Source organism: Danio rerio, chromosome 4 (assembly GCF_049306965.1).
Source record: "Danio rerio strain Tuebingen ecotype United States chromosome 4, GRCz12tu, whole genome shotgun sequence".
Classification (NCBI taxonomy): Eukaryota; Metazoa; Chordata; class Actinopteri; order Cypriniformes; family Danionidae; genus Danio; species Danio rerio.
This window is the reverse complement of record NC_133179.1, coordinates 11929424-11955240: the sequence shown is the minus strand read 5'-3', so window position 1 is coordinate 11955240 and position 25817 is coordinate 11929424. Positions and strand designations below refer to the sequence as shown.

General features: G+C 34.5%; 1 protein-coding gene across 6 annotated transcripts in view; it reads right to left on the bottom strand.

The window, feature by feature from the left end:
* Positions 1-16189: 16189 nt before the first annotated feature.
* Positions 16190-25817, bottom strand: part of sema3aa (sema domain, immunoglobulin domain (Ig), short basic domain, secreted, (semaphorin) 3Aa) — a 165942-nt gene continuing 156314 nt past the window's right edge. For 5 of the 6 annotated variants that reach the window (XM_073945551.1, XM_073945553.1, XM_073945552.1 and 2 more), the window contains 3 exons: positions 21414-21481; positions 20771-20916; positions 16190-18544 (listed from right to left, as the gene is read on the bottom strand). In XM_073945551.1, the coding sequence (XP_073801652.1) occupies positions 17831-18544; positions 20771-20916; positions 21414-21481 (928 nt within the window). In that variant the 3' untranslated portion in view covers positions 16190-17830. 6 annotated transcript variants of the gene reach the window in all.

Genomic DNA, 25817 nt, shown 5'->3' with positions numbered 1-25817 from the left:
GTGCGCCTCCCTCCTCCATCCATCCGACGCGCATGTCCCGCCCCTCACAGGTGATCAAAAGACGTCGCCGTTGGAAAAAAACGGAATTAAAGGGACAAAGCGCCTAAGAATTTACAAATCATCTCATAATTACCCTGCTTATTTTGCTTTCAAGACGAGCCAATAATTCCCTAATTAGCGAGCAGTTTTGGTGAAGAGGAATTGGTTGTGTAGTAACACGATGTGGTATCAGTTAACATTACGGTAAGCTTGTTCTGTGTTTGTAGTCTGTAAATCTATACACAGTTAAATGAAAAGTACATTTGATAAAATCAGAACATGTACTTTTATTGTATCATTCACAATGCTTAATGGAACTGCAGCTCTTCATTATCAAGTACACAATATTGTATCAAATTGTTATTTACTTCTGCTTCAAATCAAGTTTGCAATGCTCTTCTCATCGCTGGTAGATTGATTCATGGCTATTTAAAATCCACGTTGGGGGAAAACGACCAGAACTAGCACTCCCGGATAAAGTGGCCACTAATGCACTCTATAAAAGACTGACAGGTTCCTTTGAGGCACCAAAGTTTAAAACACACAAACTACAAGAAATAAAACTTACATCTTAACACACCAATCAAAACAGAACACTGAAGTCTAATATTTTATGGTCTAAAATGATTAGACTTTACTTTAGGCTACTACCATTTCCACATGATCAGCACTTTATTTTATAGTGTAGCAAATTTATAACTGTTCCCTTCGCTCTTCAGACTTGGATTTATAGCTCTCTTCTCTGTTACTTTAGTAATATTTGCACTCCTTTCAAGTTAGGATAGATATCTGAAGCTGTTAAATAAAGCTGAAACAGTGGTGTCAGGGCCGGATTTACCCAATAAGCAAGGTAAGCGGCCGCTTAGGGCCCCAGGAAATCTGGAGGCCCCCAGTAAATATCTAGAAGTATAAATTATACCTATAAACATCATTTTCTACCATATTTTGTACACTGTAAAACCCTACAGTCAACTTTATCAAATGAAATGAGTGTAGTTAACTCAAAATTGACTGAAAGTTAAATCTATTTATCTGGAAAGACTTTTGAACTCACTGTTGAAGGTACTGAGTAAATTAAATACCTCATTACTTCAGCTTAAATGGAGTAAGTTCACAGTACTCAGTATATAGATTCGTTTTTTTTTTTTTTTTTAACTCAAATGGTTTGTGGCAATCGGTTTCCTCAAACGGTTTGAATTGCCTTAACCTATTGGGTTTTACAGTACTCAGTTGGTTTTATTTCTCTTCACTTGTCAGGTTTTACAGTGCTTTATTTACTCAAATGGGTTAAGTTCACAGTACTCAGTAGGATTAGTTTTTGAACTTAAATGGTTTGTTGCAATCGGTCTCCTCAAATTATTTAAGTTACCTTAACTTTTTGTGTTGCACAGTGTATGGTGAGAGTTACAAATACAACTTTACCATAATTAAATATTATTTAATATACAATCAAATATAATAATGTCATGTAATAATAATAATATTACAAAATAAAATATCTATCAGGGAGCTGTCCAGCAGTAAAATTGATTTAAAAAAATATTATTGTTTTTGGCTGTAAATTTATTTTAAGAAAACTAATTATTTAAAATGTAGACATTGTATTATTTAAAAATGTTGAAAAAAGATTGAGTGATATAAAACAGCAAAATAAATAAAAATAAATCAAAGTAGAAAGGGGGTATTTCTTCACTCACTCAATTAAATATCAAAATTACTGGCTTAACTATAATATCAATAGAAAACGTTTTTACAAATACCTTTAATTAAGAAGTTTTGTTAAAGCAAATCAAGATAACAATCTTAATAGACCCTATATTCATCTATAGAAAACATGATGATAAAAGATAATCTTAGAAAAGGTATCATATCAGAGTTTTATGGTTTGCTGACAACAAACTCATCCGAAAATTCATATTGTAGGTTGAACGCATGAAAGAAAGATTTGCAGTTTGAAGTTTCGGATGAGGACTGGGAAGAAGTCTGTACTAACGCTCATACTATGTCTATAAATTCTCATCTTAAACTTATACAATATAAATGGATAAGGTGGACATATGAAACACCAGTAGAATTAGATAAATATAATAAAAACATACTAGATATTTGCACAAAATGTTTACAAGCTAGAGGAATCTTATTTCACTGTATTTGGCAGTGTACAAAGATTAAATTATTTTGGGAAGAGATAAGAGTCATAAGAGAAAAGATCATTTCAAAACAAATCCTCCTCGACCCAAAGCTTTTTTTTTTTTTTTTTTTTTTGCTGGACTTATACCCAGAGAATTCAAACTATAGTAAAAGCAAACAAGTGTTTATAGACATCAGCTTGCTTCATGCCAATATATGTGTAGCTTTGCTATGGACAAAAACGCAAAGACCAAACACTACTCAATCGATAAGACAGATGTTGTCAAGCCTGCCTTTAGAAAAAAAACCTTACATACTAAAAACTAAACAGCATGTATTTGATAAAGTATTTCAGCAGATATATTGATTGTGTGACATTAACAAATAAAGAAGTTGATGAATATTAGCTTAGGGCCCCAAAAACACTAAATCCGCCCCTGAGTGCTGTACCTTAATTTCAGTAGCCGTTTGCTTTATTACAATGAATTACTCGTAAGATTTAGTCATCCAACCACTGCATATATCAACCCTCACAAACATATCCATTCACAGCCTCAGCTCACAGATCTCCTGCTGAATAGGAATCATGAGTCACTACATCAATATGTCCATAAGTCATCAATATGTCCTTGGCTCAAAGCTTTGCCAAAGGCTTGAAGACAGAAGGAGACACTGAAGGAGCACGTCACCAATGACTTTGACAGAGTCTGTGGGGACGCATTGTCTGCTTTATAGGGCCCTATGGCTTACTATGTCCACGGAATCAAACGTAGGAGGAGTCCAAACCTGTTGGCTTCACAAAGAGACAACATTTGCAGACATCAAGAAGGCTGCAAAAATTGAATATTCCACCACCAATGGAGCGGCCTATGAACTGAAAGCCAGAAAGCCCCAGACGTGCAACTTAATATTAGCTTGTCTGAGGAGCCTTGACGAGTGACGGAAGAAAATCCTGTCTCCATTAGCAACCTTTATTGATTCCTACTTTTGTGCAGAGATGAAGCTGACTGCAGGACCACTCTCACCGGATCAACAAAGCACTGAACTAATCATGAATAAAACGCTCAGATAAAACATTAGTGTGTTATCCATGTCCGTTTACCATTTGTTACATTTCGAACTTAAAAAGAGATCAAAAGCACATCCGATTTTACAGGAAGTGACCACATTCATTGCTTAAACTTAAATGCAAGATATAAACACTGCAGAATTTCTAAACAAAGCTTCATTTGAAATAATATATCAAAACAAACTGATTGATCCATGGCCGGGTGTTTAGCATATCTGACATTTTGAGCCATGAGGATTTCCTAATCTTGTTGGCCCGTCTTCTTCCAATCATTTTACATGCTTTTTATTGTGTTCTATCAATAACAATGGCAAAAAATGGCCACAGGGAAAGGCTTAAAGCTGCTAATTAGGCTCTTCCGGATCTCCTGAATATCACAGACAGGTGTGTAACAGCAGGGTTGGAAACAAACACAGCAGGAAGGAAGATCTGCAGGAGCGGGACTGAGGGTATGATTTATCTTTAGCTATGGTTTTAACAATACAACATCTCCATGACGGAGACATTAAATAGGTAAAGGACAGGAACATTTAATATAAACGTTATATATAAATATCTGGTAATTTTAAGGAATACACTATTATTGTAAATGTCTTACTTTAATATTTACTATTTTATTAATATTTTGAATGGCCCTTATTTCCTATATTTTTGGTTTTTGCATGAACTATTTGGTACTCTTTAGTCATTTTTATGACTAGATTTGAACAGATTTTTTATTATTTTCATTATTATTTTTTTTTTATATTTCCAGATTGGTACAAAACCTGGTGTGCCATTTTTAATATTATCATAAATAAGTAAGTATGTAAGGAAGGGGAATAATGCAGTTAGTTCACAGTCTGACACATTGGAAATTTGGGAGGGGGGGGAATATTAGAAACTAATTTCATGGAAATATTTGACAAATCAAATCTCTACTGATAATTTCATTCTTGAGATTTGAGCTTCAAATCATGACTTGTTTAGTATTATAATGTTGCTATTATTATTCTAATTATTATTAAATTATTGTACATTTCAGCTATAATCTGCCAGTGTTTTCTTTAAAAAGAGATTTTACGTTTGGTCCCTACTCCGAAGCCAGCAAGATTTCTCAAAGTCGGGAATTTCATATACAGGTCAAAAAGTGGTTGAAGGGTCATAAATTAATTACAAGTACAGCATAAATTAAATTTAATACCAGAAAATCCTCTAAAAATACAAAATACTAAATAACAATAAAACAAAGCTCTGCTAAAATGTATCATTCACTTAGCTGAGAAAAAAACTGCCACACATCAGAAGATTATCTCTTATAGTCAGGGTGTAAATTTTACATTGACAATCAGGGAGGTCAACTTTTTTGGTGGTAGTAGTTTGGTAACACATGCTTCAGTGAATTAAATTTATGAATGCATTTAAATTACACATTTATTAAAATATATAACTTTTTTATGTTTTGAGGGATATTTAGACTATTTTAGAGGTTACTGTAGGTCAAACAATACAAATTGTGTCTAATTTTTCTTTTTTTTTTAGGCTACATGCAGATATAAACCCCTATTTTAACAGAGACTTGTTTTGTGAATACTTAAAATGTCTATAGGTTCTCAAGAACTGCCAATTTCAGACTGTTGAATGATGTTTTTCTGAGCATTGATTGGCATGATTGAATGCATTACAATGGTATCAACCGATTTAGGGAGGGTCAAATGTATATTTATATTCTATATTTTAAATTCTTAATATTCAAGATAAAAATCAGGTATTTATAAAGCTATTTATTACTATTAAAGGGCTGACCCCCATACATCTTGTTCTCTCTTACACCGTTTGGCCTTTCCATTCCAGGCTCATTCATGAAATAAGTCAAACTCCTGTATACATCCCATTCCTATACAGCATACGTCTTAAACTGGTCTCTTAGAGGGCCGCAGCTCTGCACAGTTTTGCTCCAGCCCTAATCAAACGCAACTGATCCAACTAATCAAGGTGTTCAAGACTACTAGAGACTATTAAGCAGGTGTGAGTTGAAGCTGGTTGGAGGTAAACTATATGCAGAGCTGCAGCCCTCCAGGAATTGAGCTTGAGGCCATTGATATACAGCATTAGGTTTACTTAGAAAACTAAATCACTAGATCACTATAATGCTAATAGAGCAACAGTTTTGAACACGCTCCTATGCCATTCAGCCTTTCCAATTCAAAGTCATTCCTATACGATTATCAGGTTGCTCTAATGGCATTTCCGGCTTGCTTCATGAGTGTTGTATGTTTCTCTCTCCACCCTGTTCAACATCAGAGTGACGGCTGCATGAAGTGACAGCGGAGGCTCATTCAGCCCCGGCCCGGAGCTCCAGGGGGAATTCGTCCTCTGTGCGACCAGCTGTTGTCCCTGGGCTACATGGAGGAGATGGACTCTTATCAAGATCTACAGATGCTCTAACGATCTCCACACATCAATTAATGAGATCAAAGAGCATTAGCGGTAAGTTAAGCTCTCTATCAGGACTATCTGCTGTTGGCACCGCGATCGGGACAAATAGAATGAGAGAAGAGCCACAGATTGTGATTATTGTCGCTAGTGGGTGTCCTGCCCTTATTTCCTCTTTTGCTCTCCATCAGTCATGAACGGCGGCCCAGAACAGATAGCCTTTCCCACACAGGGCTGAGCACTGGAGCGGACACTAATGACCTTTACGCTCTCAAGCGGAAGTACACACAAATCACAGTATCTCACACACACACACACACAGTCCAGTAAATACAGTTATGAAATCTAGGAAGGTTATTTAAATGTAAACATTCATAAGTTTAGGATCATTTATGTTTTTCTAAGTATTTAAAGAAAAATGCTCACCAATTTTTTGACGCAAAATAAAGTCGAAATTGTAATGTTGTGAATAGTTGTTCATGTTTTACTATTTATTAAAATAAGGATATTCCATTTTCCATTATCCAAATAACACATTTTAGATTATTTTAGTTTCCAAATATTCTTGCTGATGTACATTTTTAGTTGAATCAAACTAACTTTTCTAGTCATCTCAACTTGTATCAGTCAAACTGACTAAAAGATAAAGGTAAAATGTTAAAGAGCAGCTGAAACCTGATTAACCTATTAAAATAAGTTACATAAATGATTTGTTGTCATGATTTCTATGCTATAACAAACCTGGATTAGACTCAAATTGTAAGGCTGATAGTATTATTTGCAACGGTCTCAAAACTATATTAAATATACACTCTCAGAAATAAAGGTACAGGAGCTGTCACTGGGGCAGTAGCTTTTCTAAAGATACAGTTCATATTTGTGCCCAAATAATTCACAGTGGTACCTCAAAGGTGCATATTAATACCCTAATGTACCTTAAAAGTACCTTTGAGGGACCATAATGGACCCTTCGGGTATACATTTGTACCTTTTGAAAAGGTATATATATAAATTACTGGTCACACTTTACAATAAGGTTCATTAGTAAATGTTAATTAATGCATTTACTAACATGAACAAACAAAAAACCGTACATTTACTACTGTATTTGTTCATGTTAGTTAACATTAGTTAATGAAAATACAGTAGTTCATTGTTAGTTCATGTTAACTCATGGTGCATTAACTAATGTTAACAAGCATGGACTTGGATGTTAATAATGCATTAGTAAATGTTCAATTATGATTAATAAATGCTGTACATGTTTTGTTCATGATTAGTTCATGTTAGTAAATTCATTATCTAATGAACCTTATTGTAAAGTGTTACCAAATTACTTGCCTCCGAAGGCCATATTTAACAACAAACAAACATACAAATCATAGAACAAGCAAGACGTATATTGCAATTTATTAAGAATTTTGCAAAAATAACTTTTTAGAAATGCTATGAAATAATGATTTACATCATTTTATTAGACGTATTCCTGTTTAAAAAACAAAACAAAAAAACATGCAATTAAAGCAACAGAGTAATTTTGGGTTGTTTTTTAATTAATATTATTATAGATTATTAATATACAACATATATTAACTGCAAACATCTGTCTGCATAAACTGCCACCTTTATATTTATAGCAGAATTTTACTCCAATTTTGGCATCATATTATCTTTCAGAGCGCTCAAATAAACAGTATAAACAGTGTTCAACATATATGAGTACACCCCCCACAAATAATTTATTAATCTCATTTAAATTAATATTTTCTATAGGAAGCTTTACATTATTATATTTGTGCATATACATTAGTTTAGTCAGTGCTGAAACCAAATCTGGAGCTTTTAACCAAATATATTACAATAATGGTTGAATTAGAAGCCCAAATTTATGTTAATGGAAAATATTAAATAAAAATGCAAAAATGAGGAAAAAGAGAAGCAAATAATATAAAAAAATGAAATGAAAATGTTGAAATTTTGTAGGTTGTAATTTTTTTTGCAATATTTTGCATGAATTTAAATGTATTATCTTTTCTAAATATGTTCTGTGACAAATATTATTTTAATAAAAATATCTATTTAATAAATCTGTTTTGATCAAATGCATCAATATTTATTACCCATATTCACTGAGAAATGAATAAAAATATTCATTTTCGAAACGGTGTGTACTCAGTTATGCTGAGCACTGTAAATCCTTTGCAGATATTAAACATCTTAACCTTAATTTGAATCAATTTAAAACATACCTGCTAAATAAGTTTGAATTTCTTTAAAATATTTAACAACCTGTTTATGACCACCTGTTTTGACTTCCTCTTAGCCTTGTCTCTCTCATGAATGCACATTCATCCTCATACAGATCACCTATAATACTTTTCAGTGTGTCAGTGAAGGTTTGTGTGTGTTGCTGTGCAACATGTATGTATGCCGGTGTGTATGGGTGACTTACAGCGCCCGGAGAAGCAGAGAACTGTAACTGAAGCCTGAAACCTAATCACACACACACTGCGTTGCTCATTAAAACTTAAATATGGCCTTCAATACAGAAAATATGGCTGACATGACCCTTCAAATGAACATAATGAATATAACTTCCACACAAGTTGTAAGCATCAAATTAACCATGTCTAATCTAGAAAAACAGAGCTGTGCGATAGCTTTAATACAGATTTGGGTTAATAATTTGTATCTAATATGATTTTATTTGGCCAGACAATATGCAAGAAGTGACTTTGCAGGTAAATATACTCACTAACACATGTAAATACATCTGTCACACAGGTGGCATGAGTTTAAATGCTGCTGAAGCATAAAATCAGAATATAAAAAGAGTGAAATTAAGATTTTAAAACTGGATCAAGATGAGAGTAAATGTTCACATACCTGCACTACAAGCCGACTGTCTGTTGTTTGGCTGCAGTTCTTGTGAACGGACAGGTTCTCGTGCACTTTGTTCCCTGAAGACGATGTTTCATCTGTGGTTTATTAGCTGTCCTGATCTCCACATCCTTCTTAGACGGTCTGCATGTGCCTAATTCCAGCCTTAACACCCCGTTTTCCCTCCCATTAAGAACTAATAAGTGTCTGGTTAAAAATACACTCTTAAAGGGACGGCACGTCTCACCTGTCTGCCGTTGCCTGCATCTGCTCCGGCTGAAGGCGCAGCACCTTTAATTCCCACACACACCTCTAATCAGCTTTCTTAGGAGTCCTCGGCCAATCACAGGCTCTGGGATAAGACACACACTCTTACTCACACACACACACAGAATAAGACAAGGGAACAAGCACTTACAAGCACATGTGAAGACACTGAAGTCAAGGCCACACTGAAAATCAGGAATTATTAATATATAAAGAGAGAAATAAATTAATTTTATTTGATGTATTATATTATATTATATTATATTATATTATATTATATTATATTATATTATATTATAATGAATTTAATTAATATAATATTAATATAATTTATTTCAGAATTAATAAAATGATTCTGGATTTATTTTATTGCACTTTAGTAGATAAAAGTAAAATACAAACATTTACTTCGTATTTCCTGGCTAAAATAAATAAGCTTACATTTCTTCTAATGTGTGCTTTCAGTTTATTTGTATTTTTATTTCAGGTAGAAAAAAATGTACTCGTTTATTAGTCCACAACAATCTTTTAATAGATTGAAATGCACATTATAAATACAATTATTTTTATGTAGCATTTGTTGTATACTCACTAACATATGCTGACATTAATCACTGTAATATTACAACAATATTAAACATCCGTCAGCGTAAACTGGCACCTGCTTTAGTGTGTAACATAATATAGAGCTGACATTGATGCCAGGTCATTACATAATAACTCTCAGAGTAACTTGCTCATTAAGTGTGAGAGGAGATGGGGAACCGTAAAGTTAGGCATTTGCTCAGTCCAGAGTGATTTTAAGGCCAAAATCTGGTGTTTATGAAGGACACGTTTACATGCTTACACTTATTAAGGGATCATCTTCTGTTTTATGTCTGCTAGTGATATTCTGCTCGCTTCCCTAGTTCTCAAGTGCCCTATGGATGTCTATAATAAAAAAAATTGTTGATGAAAAGAAAAAAACTAAATTACACAGAATCACGCAATTTCAGATGAGGGATGTTTAAAAAATTAATTATAAAATACATACCTTTTGTCACTTAGTTGCCAAAGACAATTGATCATGTTTTAATATTTAATTATTTGTTCATTTATTCATTTATTTATTAGTTAATGAATTAATGTATTTGTTAGTTTGTTTATTTATTCATTTACTTATGTATCAATTAATTCATTTATTTAAATGCAATATTAAATTAATTAATACTAAAATACTAAATACTACAAATAAAATCAATAAAACTATAAAGACCAAAAACAAACAAGCGCAGCTGATTATCAGACAATATTGCAAACACTTCAACTAAAGTAACCTTTAAAAACAGCAGTGAATAAAAGCACAACAAATTAAATAGTTCTAAAATAATAATCATTTTAATTATTATAATTAATTTAATGTTACATACTGTAATTTACATACTGTAGATTTATATTATAAAAAGAGTATGTGGATTAATAAAGGTAATTGTAAAAATATGGAAAATGTTAAAATATATTATTAAAGGAACACATTAATGAATAGAGGTAATTGAAAAAGATGTGGGGGGGGTGGGGGGTGGGGGGGGGGGGGGGTTATGTTATGATGTTAATGCACAAATGATGAATTAACCATACAATATGTTAAAGATGCCAAAAGGATGTCTTATGTAGCTCATGTATGTCTCAGATAAAAAGAATGGATAAATTGAAATAATAGAAGGATGATGTATGTGGTAATGGGGTGGGGAAAATAATAAGCTTGTGCTTCATCCCGATCCATTTCAACCATGATGAAATGTATTTTGTTTAAAGAATTGCTTTGTGTATGATTTTTTTTTTTTTCAAAATAAAATAAATCAAATCAAATCAAAAGGAAAAACTACAATGGCTGATTAGAAAAAGCAAAAAGGCATCATATTCTCATAAATGCAAATGATATGCGAGTTGAACTAGCCTCTATTATGCTCGAGGGTTATTCCTTAAAGCTGTAAACGCCAGTGATAGTGAAGGATGTACAGTAGGAAGTGACAGGAGGAGGGGGAAATTCATTAGGTGTGGTGAAGTGTACCGTTCTCATCAAGGGCAGAGCTCATTTTAACTCTATAATGAGGCTGAGATTAGGGGCTGAGGGGGTTGTGCCGGGTGACTGACTGCTGACTGCATCACTCGTGCCTGGATGCTAAATATAAACGCTCTGTTTTGAGTCAGGAGGGAGTCTTTTCTATTCTGAAGTAAAAATAAAGACGTACCTTCTTGTCAGAAACACTTCACGGCTGCCATTCTGACTTCATCAGGTCAGTGTGTTGTTTCCATAGTTACCTTAAATTCCTGCCGACATGAAAAATTGTAATTAAGGAGTGTTAAGGACATAATTCTGAGACCAGTGTTTTTTTCTTTAGCATTATTAATATTTATTATCATTTCTAACTGTTTTATTATATATATATATATATATATATATATATATATATATATATATATATATATATATATATATATATATATATATATATATATATACATAAATATTAAGGCTGCGCGATATTGGAAAAATTGGACATTGAGATATTTCGTTTTTTCTGCAATATTTATTGCGATATGAATATTATTATTCAAGTTACAAATGTCAGCATATGGCTTGAATAGCTCTATTTTGAAAGAAATCACTCATTAGGATTGGACAGGGTGTGAACCATGTATAAACAATAACAAACTGTTTTTGCAAGCAAAAATAATTACAATAGAGCCACAACAATATAAAATAAACAGCACTTAACTTTCAGTCTTTTGTGGTTACACTTTGCAAAAATAACTACAATAAAGACAAAAACAAGTAAAATAAACAGCGCTTAATAGTTTCCTGGACAGTCAAGCAGGATTTAGGTATAAAAAAATGAATAATGAAATGTAAAATAACACTATATAGTCTTTATTGTATTAATTCAGTAAAATAATTCCTCATTAAAGTTCCAAATATCATTATTTTTGTGGCCAAATATTTTAAACTCTCTTAAAACCCCTTATGAACACATGCAAATGATAAACTTTCACTCTTTAGTCCTTATACTTTGCAAAAATAATCACAATAGAGCCAGATAAAAGTAAAATAAACAGTGCTTCATGGTTATCCGGACAGTCAAACAGGATTTGGATTTTAAAAATAAATGAATAATGAAATGTAAAATAACACTGTGTAGTGTTCATTGTATAAATTCAGTGAAATATTTCCTGATTAAAGTTACAAATGTAATTTTTTTTTGCGCCCAAATAATTTAAACTCTCTTGAAAAGCCTTTAAAACACATGCAAATGATAACCTTTCAGTCTTTTGTGGTTATACTTTGCAATGACTCCACAAATCTCATGCATTCTCAATTGTTGTACTGATCAATTCTATTCCTACATGTAACTCAACATTGCACATCCTGCGATGTGTCTATTGGGGACACGCACATTGCGATATCAATGCTAGAACAATACATTGTGCAGGCCTAATGTATATTCAGATTTTGTTTCAATTTTAGTATTTGGATATGCTTTTCAATACTTCCTTAGGTATTTACACCATTTTAGAAAGCAGCAGATACTAAATAAACAAATTAATTAATTAAATAAATAAACATATTTAAAATGAACATAAAATATGTACAAATATATAATACAAAATATTATTATTATTAATAATAGTGATGATTTTTAACAAAAATAAGAATTAATAATAATAACACCACAACATTTAAATATTTTATAACATTTTAAAATGATTTTAGATAGAATTATATGAATTACGGCACATATAATATTGCTATAGAATTCATTAAATATTTAAAACAATATTTTAAAGATGCGTGTATCTGTCAATATTTAATATCTTTAATTGATCCAAAACCCCAAGGTATTACAATAACAATACCTTTGGAAAATAACAATATTTTATTTTACAGAACTATGATATAAGTCTGAAAGTTATACTTTAATTTATTTAGACATAATTTGTAGGGTTTTAAATGGAATCATTTATTTTAGTAAGAGCTTTTTAGTTCATTTTTATCATAGGTTCATATTTTATTTGAGCTTTATTTTACTTCAGCTTTATTTCCTTTCACAGAGGATGACTCTTAGGCAGTAAAATTAATTTTCCAGCAATAAATCCATTACAAAATGTGCTAAAGTAATTCAGCTGACTTACAGAGAGCAAGAGAGAGACTTTCGCCTCGGCTCTGACCTGAATCTCCTTTCTACCCAGAATCCTCAGGGCTGTGGTGTATGTGTGTGAGTCAGACAATGCGAAGAGACCTCTGATTCATGAGTAGGCAAACACTTACACACACACACACACACACATACATACGCGCCTTGTGCCTCATAAATGTGTGCTTATGACACACACACACACGCAGATCTCCAGGATACAGAGTGACACACTTGTTTTCGGAGGACACTTTTGATGTGGGGGAGATGATGGATGTGTCGAGGGCAGCTTCATTTCTGCTCCACTCCTGTGAGTCACAAACACTTACATGCGCACATTCATTCCAGATCAAACCCTGGACGCAGAATAGATGAACAGTGTTTAGTGATTGAGTTTATGCCACTAAAGCTGTATTATTCCATTCATCAAAGAGATTTTAATATACATAGTAAAGGAACTGCAAGGTAATGAGCTATTGGGTTTATTATCTTATAATAAACAACTCTTAATTCATTAACAACAGTAAACCACATTCTTAATTCATTAACAGTGAGAATTTATCCTGTTTTAGAAACAAAATGGCCGCCATCTAGTGGTAATAAATAAGCATTGCAACCTTAATGTGTGAAATACGTCTTATATATGATATTTTGCTTCTAATGAATCAATAATATATTCAATAAAACATCTATTGATATATATTTCCTCAAAAAGTCACCTTATGAAATTATGAACACAAAGATGTTTACATGTTTGTCTAATTTTAAACCAACCTTATAACGTTATTTATGAAACCAAACCCATCACTTGTGTTTGTTATTTAAAAGCGGTCACAATTTCACACATTGGATAATTAAACGTCGAATATTTTCTCTAAAACAGACAATAAAATGACATTAATTAACATTTAAGAAGCAAAATTGATTGTACGGTCTACTCACTGTCATGTTCACGTTACTTCCACGTCAAACTGCTCTTTTTAGCAGTATAGCGGATGTCTAACTTCACAAAAGTGTCATAAATGGGGCACGTTATATATAACTTCTTCTAAAGTCTTATGGTAGCTTTTTTAAGGGACAGGACGAAATGTAAGCCTTATTTGCTGCAAACATGTTGAGCCTCATATATTTACACCTGGCGCGTCATAACGGACGCTACATTTAATCAAGTAATTCTGCTCCGCCCACTTCTCCTAATAAGGCATCAACAGGGCTGAATTTCCGGCTGGATGATAAATAAAATATGCGAATTAATTACACTTTCCCTCATTTGCTAGCTGTTCCATATGATAGAAATCGTATTTAATGTGGTAATAAGTACACATAGTAATCTTAAACATAAACATTTTGTGAATGCGATTCATTTGTAATGAATGTTTAGGCTACTTGAAATAATAATACTATGAAATAATGAAAACACTCGTGAAAATATATTATGTGGTGTTTTGTATTATTGTTATTTCACAATTTGTAATACACAGAGGATTAATATTTAAATATTTCTCCTAAAATAAACAGTAATATGGGCCTATTGATAAACAATTAGGAGGTTTAGGCCTATTTTATGATGTGGCACGGCCTGTTGCTTGCTTCCATATTAAAATATGGTTTAGTATATCAGTGTTAAATATAATGCTTTTTTAAATTTGAATAATATATTTATAAATGGTTATAAATATATTTATTAACGCCAACTTATCCAGCATATTTTTTACGCAGTGAATGCCCTTTCAGCTGCAACCCATCACTGGGAAACATCCACACACTCTCACTCACACACATACACTACAGACAATAATAGCTTACCCAATTTACCTATAGCAGATGTCTTTGGATTGTGGGGGGAAATATAGCTAACGAAGGAAACCCACGACAAGATAGGTAGAACTTGTCTTATAACATATATAAAAAAAACGAATTGTGCATAGATAGATAGATAGATAGATAGATAGATAGATAGATAGATAGATAGATAGATAGATAGATAGATAGATAGATAGATAGATAGATAGATAGATAGATAGATAGATAGATAGATAGATAGATAGATAGATAGATAGATAGATAGATAGACAGATCTTTTAATCTACTCACCTTCAGGCCATTTAAGATGTAGACCACTTAACCATGGTCCTTGGTGATTCATACAAATCAGGTTAATTGTTACAGGCACCACAAAAGTCAAAAATATACAGAGGCAAGAGAAAATGAATATCCCATGGCTCCTGACTGAAGAATGTAAAGTAAACGCTTTCTGATCAAGTAAAAAAAATCTAAACAAAACAGTTATATGGGACGTTCTACCCGAAAAGTACATTATCTGTCCCTAAATAGAAAACACTGAATAAAAAATATTTCATCAAGAAATGTCTAAAATGGACTGATGGTTGTTCTGTAAAGGAATATTCATTTGGTTTTCAGATTTTTGTTTAATTAAAAACAGTTTACACTGTACAAACCCTCTCCTTGTCTTCAGCCCAAATAAACCTACAGCTTTAATAGTTTTGTTATGCTAAAAACTGCTATTTATTAAAAGGAAACTTCAGAAATAGCAAGTTTAAGTTGTTATCATTCACATCAATTGATTAAAAACATGAAATTATAAATAAATTCTACAAATAAATACTACAAATATATAATACAAATAAATTTATAATTGTCCCCGTATTTTGGTCAGTCCTTTACATTAAAATTACCATAAAATGCGTGCATTGCACGTCTAAGGCTATGACAAGCAACATCACTTGACAGAGACGAAGCTGACAGTGATCAAGGATGCGTTCTCTCTTTAAAGTGTATGATTTTACACTTGTTTTTGTATGATTTTTTTTTTTGAGGATGACAACCTTAATTTACGCCCTGTCAAGTTTTTATGAGTGTACATGTACGTTTCTGGTAGAATGCCCCATATATTTTGGAAATATATCCACATTTTGCCTTCATCTAGCAGATATTTTGGCAAAAGAATCAGAGTAAACAACTAACAAATGTGTACCTGAAATAAAAAGCAAACTAAATTACTTTCAACAATATTAGATTTGTATCTGGTTCCACATCGCCAAGATCAGGTATCTTCTGAAACTAAAAACAAAGTGATTATCATAAAGAAAAATAAGTTCACCTCTCACTGAACATAATGTCAAAAACACAGTCTGCAAGTGTCCGCCCAAATGGAGCCAAAGAAACACACAAAAATCCATCCACGACCACCCTGAAATTATAGAGGAAATATTTATTTAGACAACCAAATGCATGCCAGAAACACCAATTTTACATAACTGACAGCTCCCTTCTCCTCCTTACACCAGCCAGCTTCAAATCAACTCCACCTGGGGGAGAAAGTGGACAGGAGAGCCATCTGCTGGATAAACCTCTGTATTGCATTGCAATGAAAATTTTGCGGGAAAGTGTTCATGAGGGGCAAATTTATGTGTGGGGGGAAAAACACTATAGACGTATAATACATAAAAAGGGACAGGGTGTGATCTTTGATTAGAATGGTGTGATCTTTGCAAATGGCAAAATTATTCACATCTCGCATGGCACAGAAATGACCTCTCGCACGACACACTGACAATACAAAATAAAATTCACATGCAGTGTGCTCTCCACGGCATCTAATCAGACCTATCCGCACATTTTTTTAGGGAGTTTCACAGCTAATCGTTGGAGATGATTTATTCTTTTCGTTAGTTTTTCACAGCGAATGAAGTTAAAACAAGAAATACCTAATAGATAAGCTTAAGAGACCAAAAAATAAGGACAGAAATGAAGAAAATATGCAAGAGAACCGAGCGCTCCGCAAAACACATAAGGATTTTAAGCCTAAGAACAAAGAATTGGTCCGTCTATGGGTGCTGCAGCCCATCAGCCGCACTTACAGCTTGAATAGAAAAAATAATATCAAAAATAAATGCAACCCTTTGAACAATAAACAATAATAACCAGCAATAAATAATCAAGTGGTGTTCCTCTGTATATATATATATATATGTACATATACACCAGGGTCACTCAGCATTCAGCCTAACATAGACTGATTTAGCAAATTTATGACGTGAACGTATGCAAGATGAGTAATAATAATTTAGAAATACACTACCGACATTATGGAAATGTCTTTAAAAAGACGTTCTTTTTACGCAACCAACATTAAGAACAATCATCTAGATGGCTGTTAGTTCGACTATGCGACTGGCTTGGAAGAGCTTATTCATTCGACTCATGCAAGTTGTGTTTGAAACCGAAAGTTTGGCAGAAATGGTCACCACAGTTATTGACTTTTTTGTTTGTTTGTAAAGTCAGTCAGGCCCACTTGATTATCTGAATATTAACACGAACACCGAAACGCTTCTGAGGACCAGAGGTTAGACAAGCTGTTACTAAGGCATGCCTTATTTTCACCTTTGACCACTTGTGTCCATAATTACTTGTTGTGTTGTTCTATATACAGTACAATGCTTGCTCATATATTACAGTCTTTACAAATCCGAGTGACTGACTTCCAGTTTTCCAGGCGCCAAATTCACTCTTTTTCTTTTCTCTTCACAACCAAGAACTGTATTTTGTCGTATCGACAATCCTTTGCCACCGAAAGCATTGGCACGTCCTCATGAATGCATGAAAAACATCACTTGTATGGCGTCGGATCTGTAACACTAATAGTGTAAAAGGTCTTTGCTGTCACATCACAACAACAAAGTGAATGTGCTTTCCCTGGTGATCAGGAGACATGAGTAGGATTCCACCTTTTTGTTTTGTTGCTGTTGAGTTTTGTGCTATCGATAATGGCCGCACTGCACGTTTGTCTGTTGTATGAGTGACTGATGCAGATGTTTAATACAAGTGTGTATTCGTTTTACACGCTGCGTGGTGGTCTTTGCTGTTCGTGGGTCCTGCGGTTGCGTCCTCTCTTGTTCTCCTGAAGTTGTTTCCACTTAGCAGTATGAGGAGGTCCTCTTTGAGGAGTCTGGGGGCCTTTTTTCGCTTGGTTCGGCTGTGCTCTTTGGCTCTCCGAAGCCTTTTGTGTGTCCGGTTTGGTGCTTTGGCTCTCAGTGCTTACCGTACCTCCAGGGCTTTGACTTCTTTGCAATCCGGTGGACTTGGGAAAAATCTGAACGCTCGGGTTGTTTGGCACTTTGGGAGCGTTTTGAGCTCTCTGTGTTGGGTTTTGCAAGCTCTGAGCTGTAGTTTGAGGAGTCTTCTCGTTTTTTATGCTTACTCCGGCTCCGGGGTTTACCTTGGGGGCTTTTTTCCCCTTCGGCTTCTTCTCTCGCTTCCAAATGCGCTCGCAGAACTCGTCCACGCTGTTGAGGTCTGGGTGCTCCAGGAGGCTCATGAAATCCCGATACCAGAGTTTGTGTTTTGGGGCGGGATCTTTATCGTTGGTGCCGGCGCGAAGCAAAAGCTCCCCCACGCGCTGAGATGGGATGACCTGGAGATTAATGCGCCGGAGAGGCTGGATGAAGCCGTGCTCGACGGCATGGCAGAGAAACACTCCTGAATCCGCCTGGGTTAGACTTCGGATTAGCAAACCCTGGCCTGTAAGACTCAACCTTTCATCGATCACAATCTAAAACAGAGAAAGAAAGAAGACAGTTACATTTTATCTATAAAGCTATGATAGGTAAACTTTCAGCTTATCTTTATGCTCTTCTAAGTCTTAGTTCTGGAAATCACCAGCTACGCTCCTCCCAGTGTTCACTTCTTAAAGAGCCCCTATTATGCATTAAAAAAGCAATTACAATTAACAAAACACAATTAAATACATATTTTGGAAGCTACAGAAAACAAGGAGGCCACCGTTTTAGTCACACTAACGCTTGCAATAGAGGAAGAAACTGATCCATGAACTGTGTACTGATAAAGCTCCTGTCAAGCTCTGACAAAGTCCCATACATCAATAGCCTGATCCTTCCTTTAACAAACAGCTGACGAATCCTCAGTTGCAGGGTAGATTATTGCATTAAACACCAGAACGTTACCTCATCTTCAGTCATGATCAGTCCCACACACAACTATACTCCGCTAGGGAAAGGCACGTTCATGCTTTACCGGATCCAGCACAGAACATAATTGGTATTGTTTTGTGTCGATGTCGATACAAACAGGCAAAAGATCCGGACGAACTACAAATCCTTTAAAGAACTCTGAGTCAAATCTTTTATTAAAAAAAATCTAGATTTTTATATTGCTGCACACTGCATTGAAGGTCATTTTCAAAAACTCATAATAGGGGTCCTTTAATATACGTCGAGTTTGTACAGAGCTGGGAAAAACTGTTTTCTTATTGTTCACCTTGGACATAAAATAATTTGCAACATGATTTAAACTAGATAAAATTGTGTCTTTCTGTAAATTTGAAGACATTACAAAGAGAGCGGCATTGGAAACGTGATTGTTTTTGTTGAGGATTGATGAAATGTTGTTGTTGTGTGTTCTTGTATTTTAAAATTGTTTTACAGTAGGGCTTTTACACTAGCCAGAACTCTCTTGTAAGACTCTTGAGACTTCCTTTCCTGGTTAAATAACGATGATAATAATAATAAAGCTCAAAGTAAAGTTTGTTTTTTACATGCAGATTTTCTGTGTACAATGTATGTGCTTTGAATTGTATTTTGCACTACTTATGCCATAGCAAACAGAGTTGTTTTACAGGCAAAAAGAAACAAGAGACCTCTTTTTAAAATGAACATTTCATTTAGGAATTTCTTTTTACTGTCAGACACAAAGCAAGATGCTCTGACTAATGTCAGGAGAAAGCAGAAATTGACATCCATAGTAGAAACAACGACAACAAAAACACAATAAGAGTCAATAATAATTTTTTCCCCAAACATTCTTCAGTATATTTGTGTTCAACAGAAGAAAGGAGCTCAAAAAGACAGGAAAAAGTGAAGGATGAGTAAATGATGACAACATTTTCATTTGAGTGAACTATCCTTTAAAGGGAATTTAATTATATCTTGTATAACTCTATTTTAAAAAATATAAGTGCATTTTTATACGTCATAACAGTTTGGGTGAAAAAACACTGACACTGGACAAAGTCAATAAGTCAAAGTCAATGCAAAAGAATCTTTCTAGTGCAAAAATGTTCAAAAATTCTATAATTACTTCAAATGACTGTGTGTTCATCAATGCTTACAGGCTAAGACATGCATAAAAACTTTGTATACTTTGGTCATTTTTCTATTTTAACACTTTTTATTTATTTATTGTGGCTTCAAAATGGTCCTAAGGCCATAACGAAAACATTGAGGTCATATCTCGACAGCACCGTTGGGAGATTTTCTTTCACAGCAGGAAGGCTGAAATCTGACCATTATTACATTAACATAATGACCGTCTGGGGCGAGGTGTTACTTTAGCACTATTTTTTGCCTGATCATATCTGAAAGAGAAACACAGCTGGAGCATGTGTGGTAACACAAGTCATAATGTCATATCCTATTCAATAAACTCCCTAAAGTTACTAATAATAACATTACACCTTTTCTTTGTAGAACAGTAACGCTTTACTTTACTCTAATTAAGTGTTAAATTTTATTACTACCGAAATATATCCTAAAAATGTTGTCCTGTTCCATCCTATGTGAGCTGTCACTCAAACAATTGGGGTCTGCGATACTTTAATAAGCCTGCTATGCTTACCAATGCTGCATTTATCTGATTTAAATCACTTAAACGGTATTTTTTTAGGCATATTTTAAAATGTAAATGAGACAGAATAACAGTAACTTTTAATGTCATGTATTGTCAATGTTATTTGTGGTTGAGTGTGTGCATATGAATGTACCTCATGCTTGCGCTCATCATTGGGTTTCTGTAGCTGCCAGTAGATCAGAGCTCTTTGAGACTTTGGGCTGCACTCCAGAAACATGCTGCTGTTCTCGACGCCATACACACTTCTCTCCTCCACACTGCTGTAGCCTTCCAGATCATCTAACACACACACAAATTCACATAGCAGATGTTTAGCAATGCCATTAAAAGCTATTGAAAGAGAGTGGCATCCACACAAATGGAAGACAATAGTGCATTAAGTGAACTTGATTATTCAGTCAAGCAGATTTCATTTTAATGTGTTGATTAAAGCACATTGGAATTAGAGGATGTTGAAGTGCAAATTAATAATCAATGAATCATTCATATTATAAATCATGTTGAAGCATTTATGTTTTAACATGAGGTCTTTTGAGACATAAATGTGTCCACATTTTGACTGAGATTCTAAATTAAATGTGCCAGACAATCTAATTACAAATGGATAATGCTAAATAAATTCTGCTGTAAATAATTTGAGCTTGTCTACTTTTTTAGTGGAAAGGCATTCGTTCAGATTGCTTATGTACTGCCATACACATCCCTTTCGTTTTCTTACTTTGCTTATTGCATGCTTGCTGAATTGTACGCATTAATAGTATATTGTTTATCTTTACCATTGTGGTGCAGATCAGAGCACTGTGAAAGAGGATCTCCATTCCTAATGTCCTGACGTCTCGTTCTCCTATTAAAAACAGAAAGAGACTGGATTAGACATGTGTAATTTAATGTAGAACTTGTCTTAAAAAATTTGCTGGGCGTCACGGTGGCGCATGTTCTCCCCGTGTTCATGTGGGTTTCCTCCGGGTGCTCCGGTTTCCCCCACTGTCCAAAGACATGCGGTACATGTGAACTGAATAAGCTAAATTGGCTGTAGTGTATGAGTGTAATTGCAAGAGTATATGGGTGTTTCCTAATGCTGGGTTGAGGCTGGAAGGGCGTAAAACATATGCTGAATAAGTTGGCGGTTCATTCCACTGTGGTCACCCCTGATAAATGAAGGGACTAAGCCAAAAAGAAAACGAATGAATGAATGTTTGGCAAGATTTACCCCAGGTGTTTACCATTGGCAAAACAAATACATTTCCACCACTAGAGTGCACTGTTGTTCTACTCAAACATATATATATTCTGCCCAACAGATGTACAGAAAATCTGTACATTTGTTTAAGGTAAAATGGTTTATGTGGTGCCTAAAAAAGTGCACTTCATCAATATTTATTCATCCAATGGTGTTAGATCAGTTTGTCCCCACAAATTCAGATAGAGGGTTTGGGGAATGTTTTTATTTGAGACTTTTTAAATTGGATGTGATTCCACTTGCATGGCATACAATTATAAGCAGCAAATAAAGCTTGCTTTATATTGTTTGACATGCCTTACACTGGAAAAAACCCTAACACGATTCACTGGATAAATTTTATTTAAGGTAAGTGGTTGCAAGCACTTTTATTCGTTAATTCATTTTCTTTTTGGCTTAGTTCGTTTACTAATCAGAATGAACACTTTTCCAGCATGTGTTTTACGCAGCATATGTTTTACGCAGTGGATGCCCTTTCAGCCACAACCCCACACTCGAAAACCCCCATACACTTTTGCATTCACACCCACCTCAGCAAGCATTTTTTGTTAGTAAAAGATGTCTAATAGACGTCTAAACATAGTCATCTTGGCTAAAACAAGGCTAAATTTGGGCTGTCAGTGAAAATCCAATAGACGTCTAAAAATAGGCCCAAACTAGACTAGTCATCAAATAAACAGAAATGAATGACTACACATGTACAGTCTGTCTAATCTGTCTAGTCTAGTTTTGGGCTGTTCTTAGATGTCTATTAGATTTTCACTGACAGCTCAAGTTTAGCCTTGTTTTAGCCAAGCTGTCTACATTTAGATGTCGCTTAGACGTCTATTAAACACAAAATTGTTTGCAGGGACACCACGGCCAACTTAATTTATTCAATTCACCTATACCGCATGTCTTTGGACTGTAGGGGAAACCAGAGCAACCAGAAGAAACCCACATGAGCACGGACCAGCGACCTTCTTGCTGTTAGGCGACATTGCTACCCACTGCGCCACCGTGTCACCTGTTGCAAGCAATTTATATGAACTAAATTTAACAAATGAAGTGGAACAGTACTAAATTTAATTTGTTTCTTGAATTCCAGCCCTTATAAAATGTCTGTAACCATGGTGGTAACTTACCTTCAAAAATGTTAGTAAATCCAGTAAACTATTTTTTTCATAGTTTTTCTTTAGAATCATAATTAGTGGAGATTTATTTCATAATGTTTAGTGCTGAACTCCAAACCTCAGAAACTCCAAATATCTTGTAACAACATTCTCTGCTAAAAGAGCCTTTCAGTCTTCGTCAGCCCATTTACAACAGTTTTGTGCCACTTTAAGAGAACAGTTTCACCTCTTAAACACAATCACAGGCCAGAATTTGAGCCAAGATCGACACTCTTATCCATTATCAACAGCGCCGAAAGCCTGAGAAAAGATTTCCTGCGCCTGAAACTGAAAACATTCAGGATCTGCTGTCAAAGATCTGTGTAGAATATGTGTAAAACAGCATCTTTGTCATCCTCCTAACTTTCTTTTCTTGTATTTCGCACATAGCTCTCTGTGTCTCCTCATTTCTGTGATGTGTTTTGCTAAGGCGTGCACACACACAGTGTATCGGCACGTGCGGGAGGTGCGGTAAGGATGTCTGTTTTGCATTTTAGGCACAGCAAAAATATTTTGAATGGCGTGCACCATCCTGGTGCTGTGGAGCATGAGGGTGTGTCGAGACTGAAGCCAAAGGCCTCTACTTCGCCTGTGAAGGTGTGTGTGTGGTATGTGGCCAACTGTGAGCATGTGTTTATAATGTGTTTAAAAGCAGTCTGAACCTACTTGGATCCAGGTGTTTGTGCTTGTCTATGCACATGCGTTCTGTGTGTGTGTGTGTGTGTGTGTGTGTGTGTGTGTGTGTGTGTGCAGATTGCAGAGCACTAAACACCTGAACAGTGAACATGGTGACAATTTGTGTAAAAATGCTATTGACTTGGGGTTAGTAAATCAAAAAAAAAAAAAAAAAGAGAGAATGCTTTGCTCGTCTACATTTTATGAAAGTTTTTAAACATTTTATCTGTTTTTAAGTCTGTGCACTGAAAGTTGATGGTGTTTTTGACTCTCATTGAAATCAGATGTAGAGATAAATAAGTAAAAATATCTTATTTTTGTTCCACAAAAGAAAGAGGGTTAAACAGGCTTGGAACAACATGAAGGTAATTAACAACAGAATTAAATTTTGGGTGAACTTTCCTTTCAAGATTATGTTGTTTGCTCTAGATTCTAAAATAAAAGCAACAGAATGTAAATGAATACTTCATGCATGTGCTTTTATATTTGGGACATTAATTTATAGTAGTGATTTTAATCTTTTAGATGCCATGAACCACCATGTATGATTAAGCAAGGAATCATTTATTGATTCATTCATCTTCTTTTCGGCTTAGTACCTTTATTCATCAGGGGTCACCACAGTGGAATGAACCGCCAACTTATCCAGCGTATATTTTACACAGTTGATGCCCTTCCAGCTGCAACCCAGTACTGGGAAACATCCATATACACTCATACACACTCTTACACTACAGCCAATTTAGTTTTACAGCATGTCTTTGGACTGTGGGGGAAACTGGAGCACCCTGAGAAACCCCACGTGAACATGGGGAAACTGCGAACTCCAGACAGAAATGCCAACTGACCCAGCCAGGACTCAAACCAGCGACTTTCTTGCTGTAAGGTGACAGTGCTAACCACTGAGCCACCGTGTTGCCCCTAAGCAAGGAATACACATTCTAAATTGGTATAAAATGTAAAATCATACCATAAAAAAGTAAACTGATAATGGGTATTAAATGTTATTTGGAAAATATTATTTAGAGTCTAGCATGTGACAATATTACATTTTGTCTACTCAGCATAATACTGCATTTATTTATTTATATAATTTTATATTTATTTTAATTACATTTTTCATTTTAACTCAATTTGTATTTATTTGTTTTAATCATTTTTTTATTTATTAAAGATTCTAATTTTTTTTACAATTATTTTTATAATTATGCAGCTTTTGTCTGATACTTCTATTTGTTATATGTCTTATATTAATGAGTCTTATACATGTATTGAGTCATATTATTATTATATTAGGGCAGCATGGTGGCGCAGTGAGCAGCACTCTCACCTCACAGCAAGCAGATCGCCCTGGCCCCGGCTGTGTAAGCTGGCATTTCTATGTAGAGTTTGCATGTTGTCCCTGTGTTTGCTTCGGTTTCACCCACAAGTCCAAAGACATGCGGTACAGGTGAATTAGGTAAGCTAAAGAGGTGTCGGTGGTGAGGTGTCTGAATAACACAGCTAAGTAACTGTACTATGCGCTGCGTTTCGGGCAGCCGCTGTAATCGGATCCTATACCAAACTTGGCGATCCGGGGGTGTTATAGACTGTACCAAAAATATAAGGACCGGGGAGAGGGGGGAAACTACGGGAGTTTTCCGGGAGAAATAACAAAACAGGAGGGTGGCGGAAGATGGGTCTAAAATTCGGTAGACTTCCGGGAAAGTTTCCCATACCTGTTGGAAGGTATGGACTAAGCCGAAAAGAAAGTCAATGAATTATTATATTATGTTTATTATATTAGTCATATATGTCTTATATTGATGTTTGGTTATTTCATTTTATTCTATAAATCATTTTCATACTTATTTATTTTAATACAATTTGTGTTTATTCGTTTTAATGGAAATGATATTTATTGAAGATTATGCTTTTTGTTTGACATATATTTTTATAATTACGTGTCTTTTGTTTGTTACTTCTTTTATTTATTACATGTCTTATATTAATGAGTCTATTAAAATGAGTCTATCCCTTGGAACTCCCAGACCCCATTTGTATACTATTCCCTCTTCAAAGTAATCTCATTTTTAATATTATTCCAGCTAAATGTGCCAAGACATTAATGATTA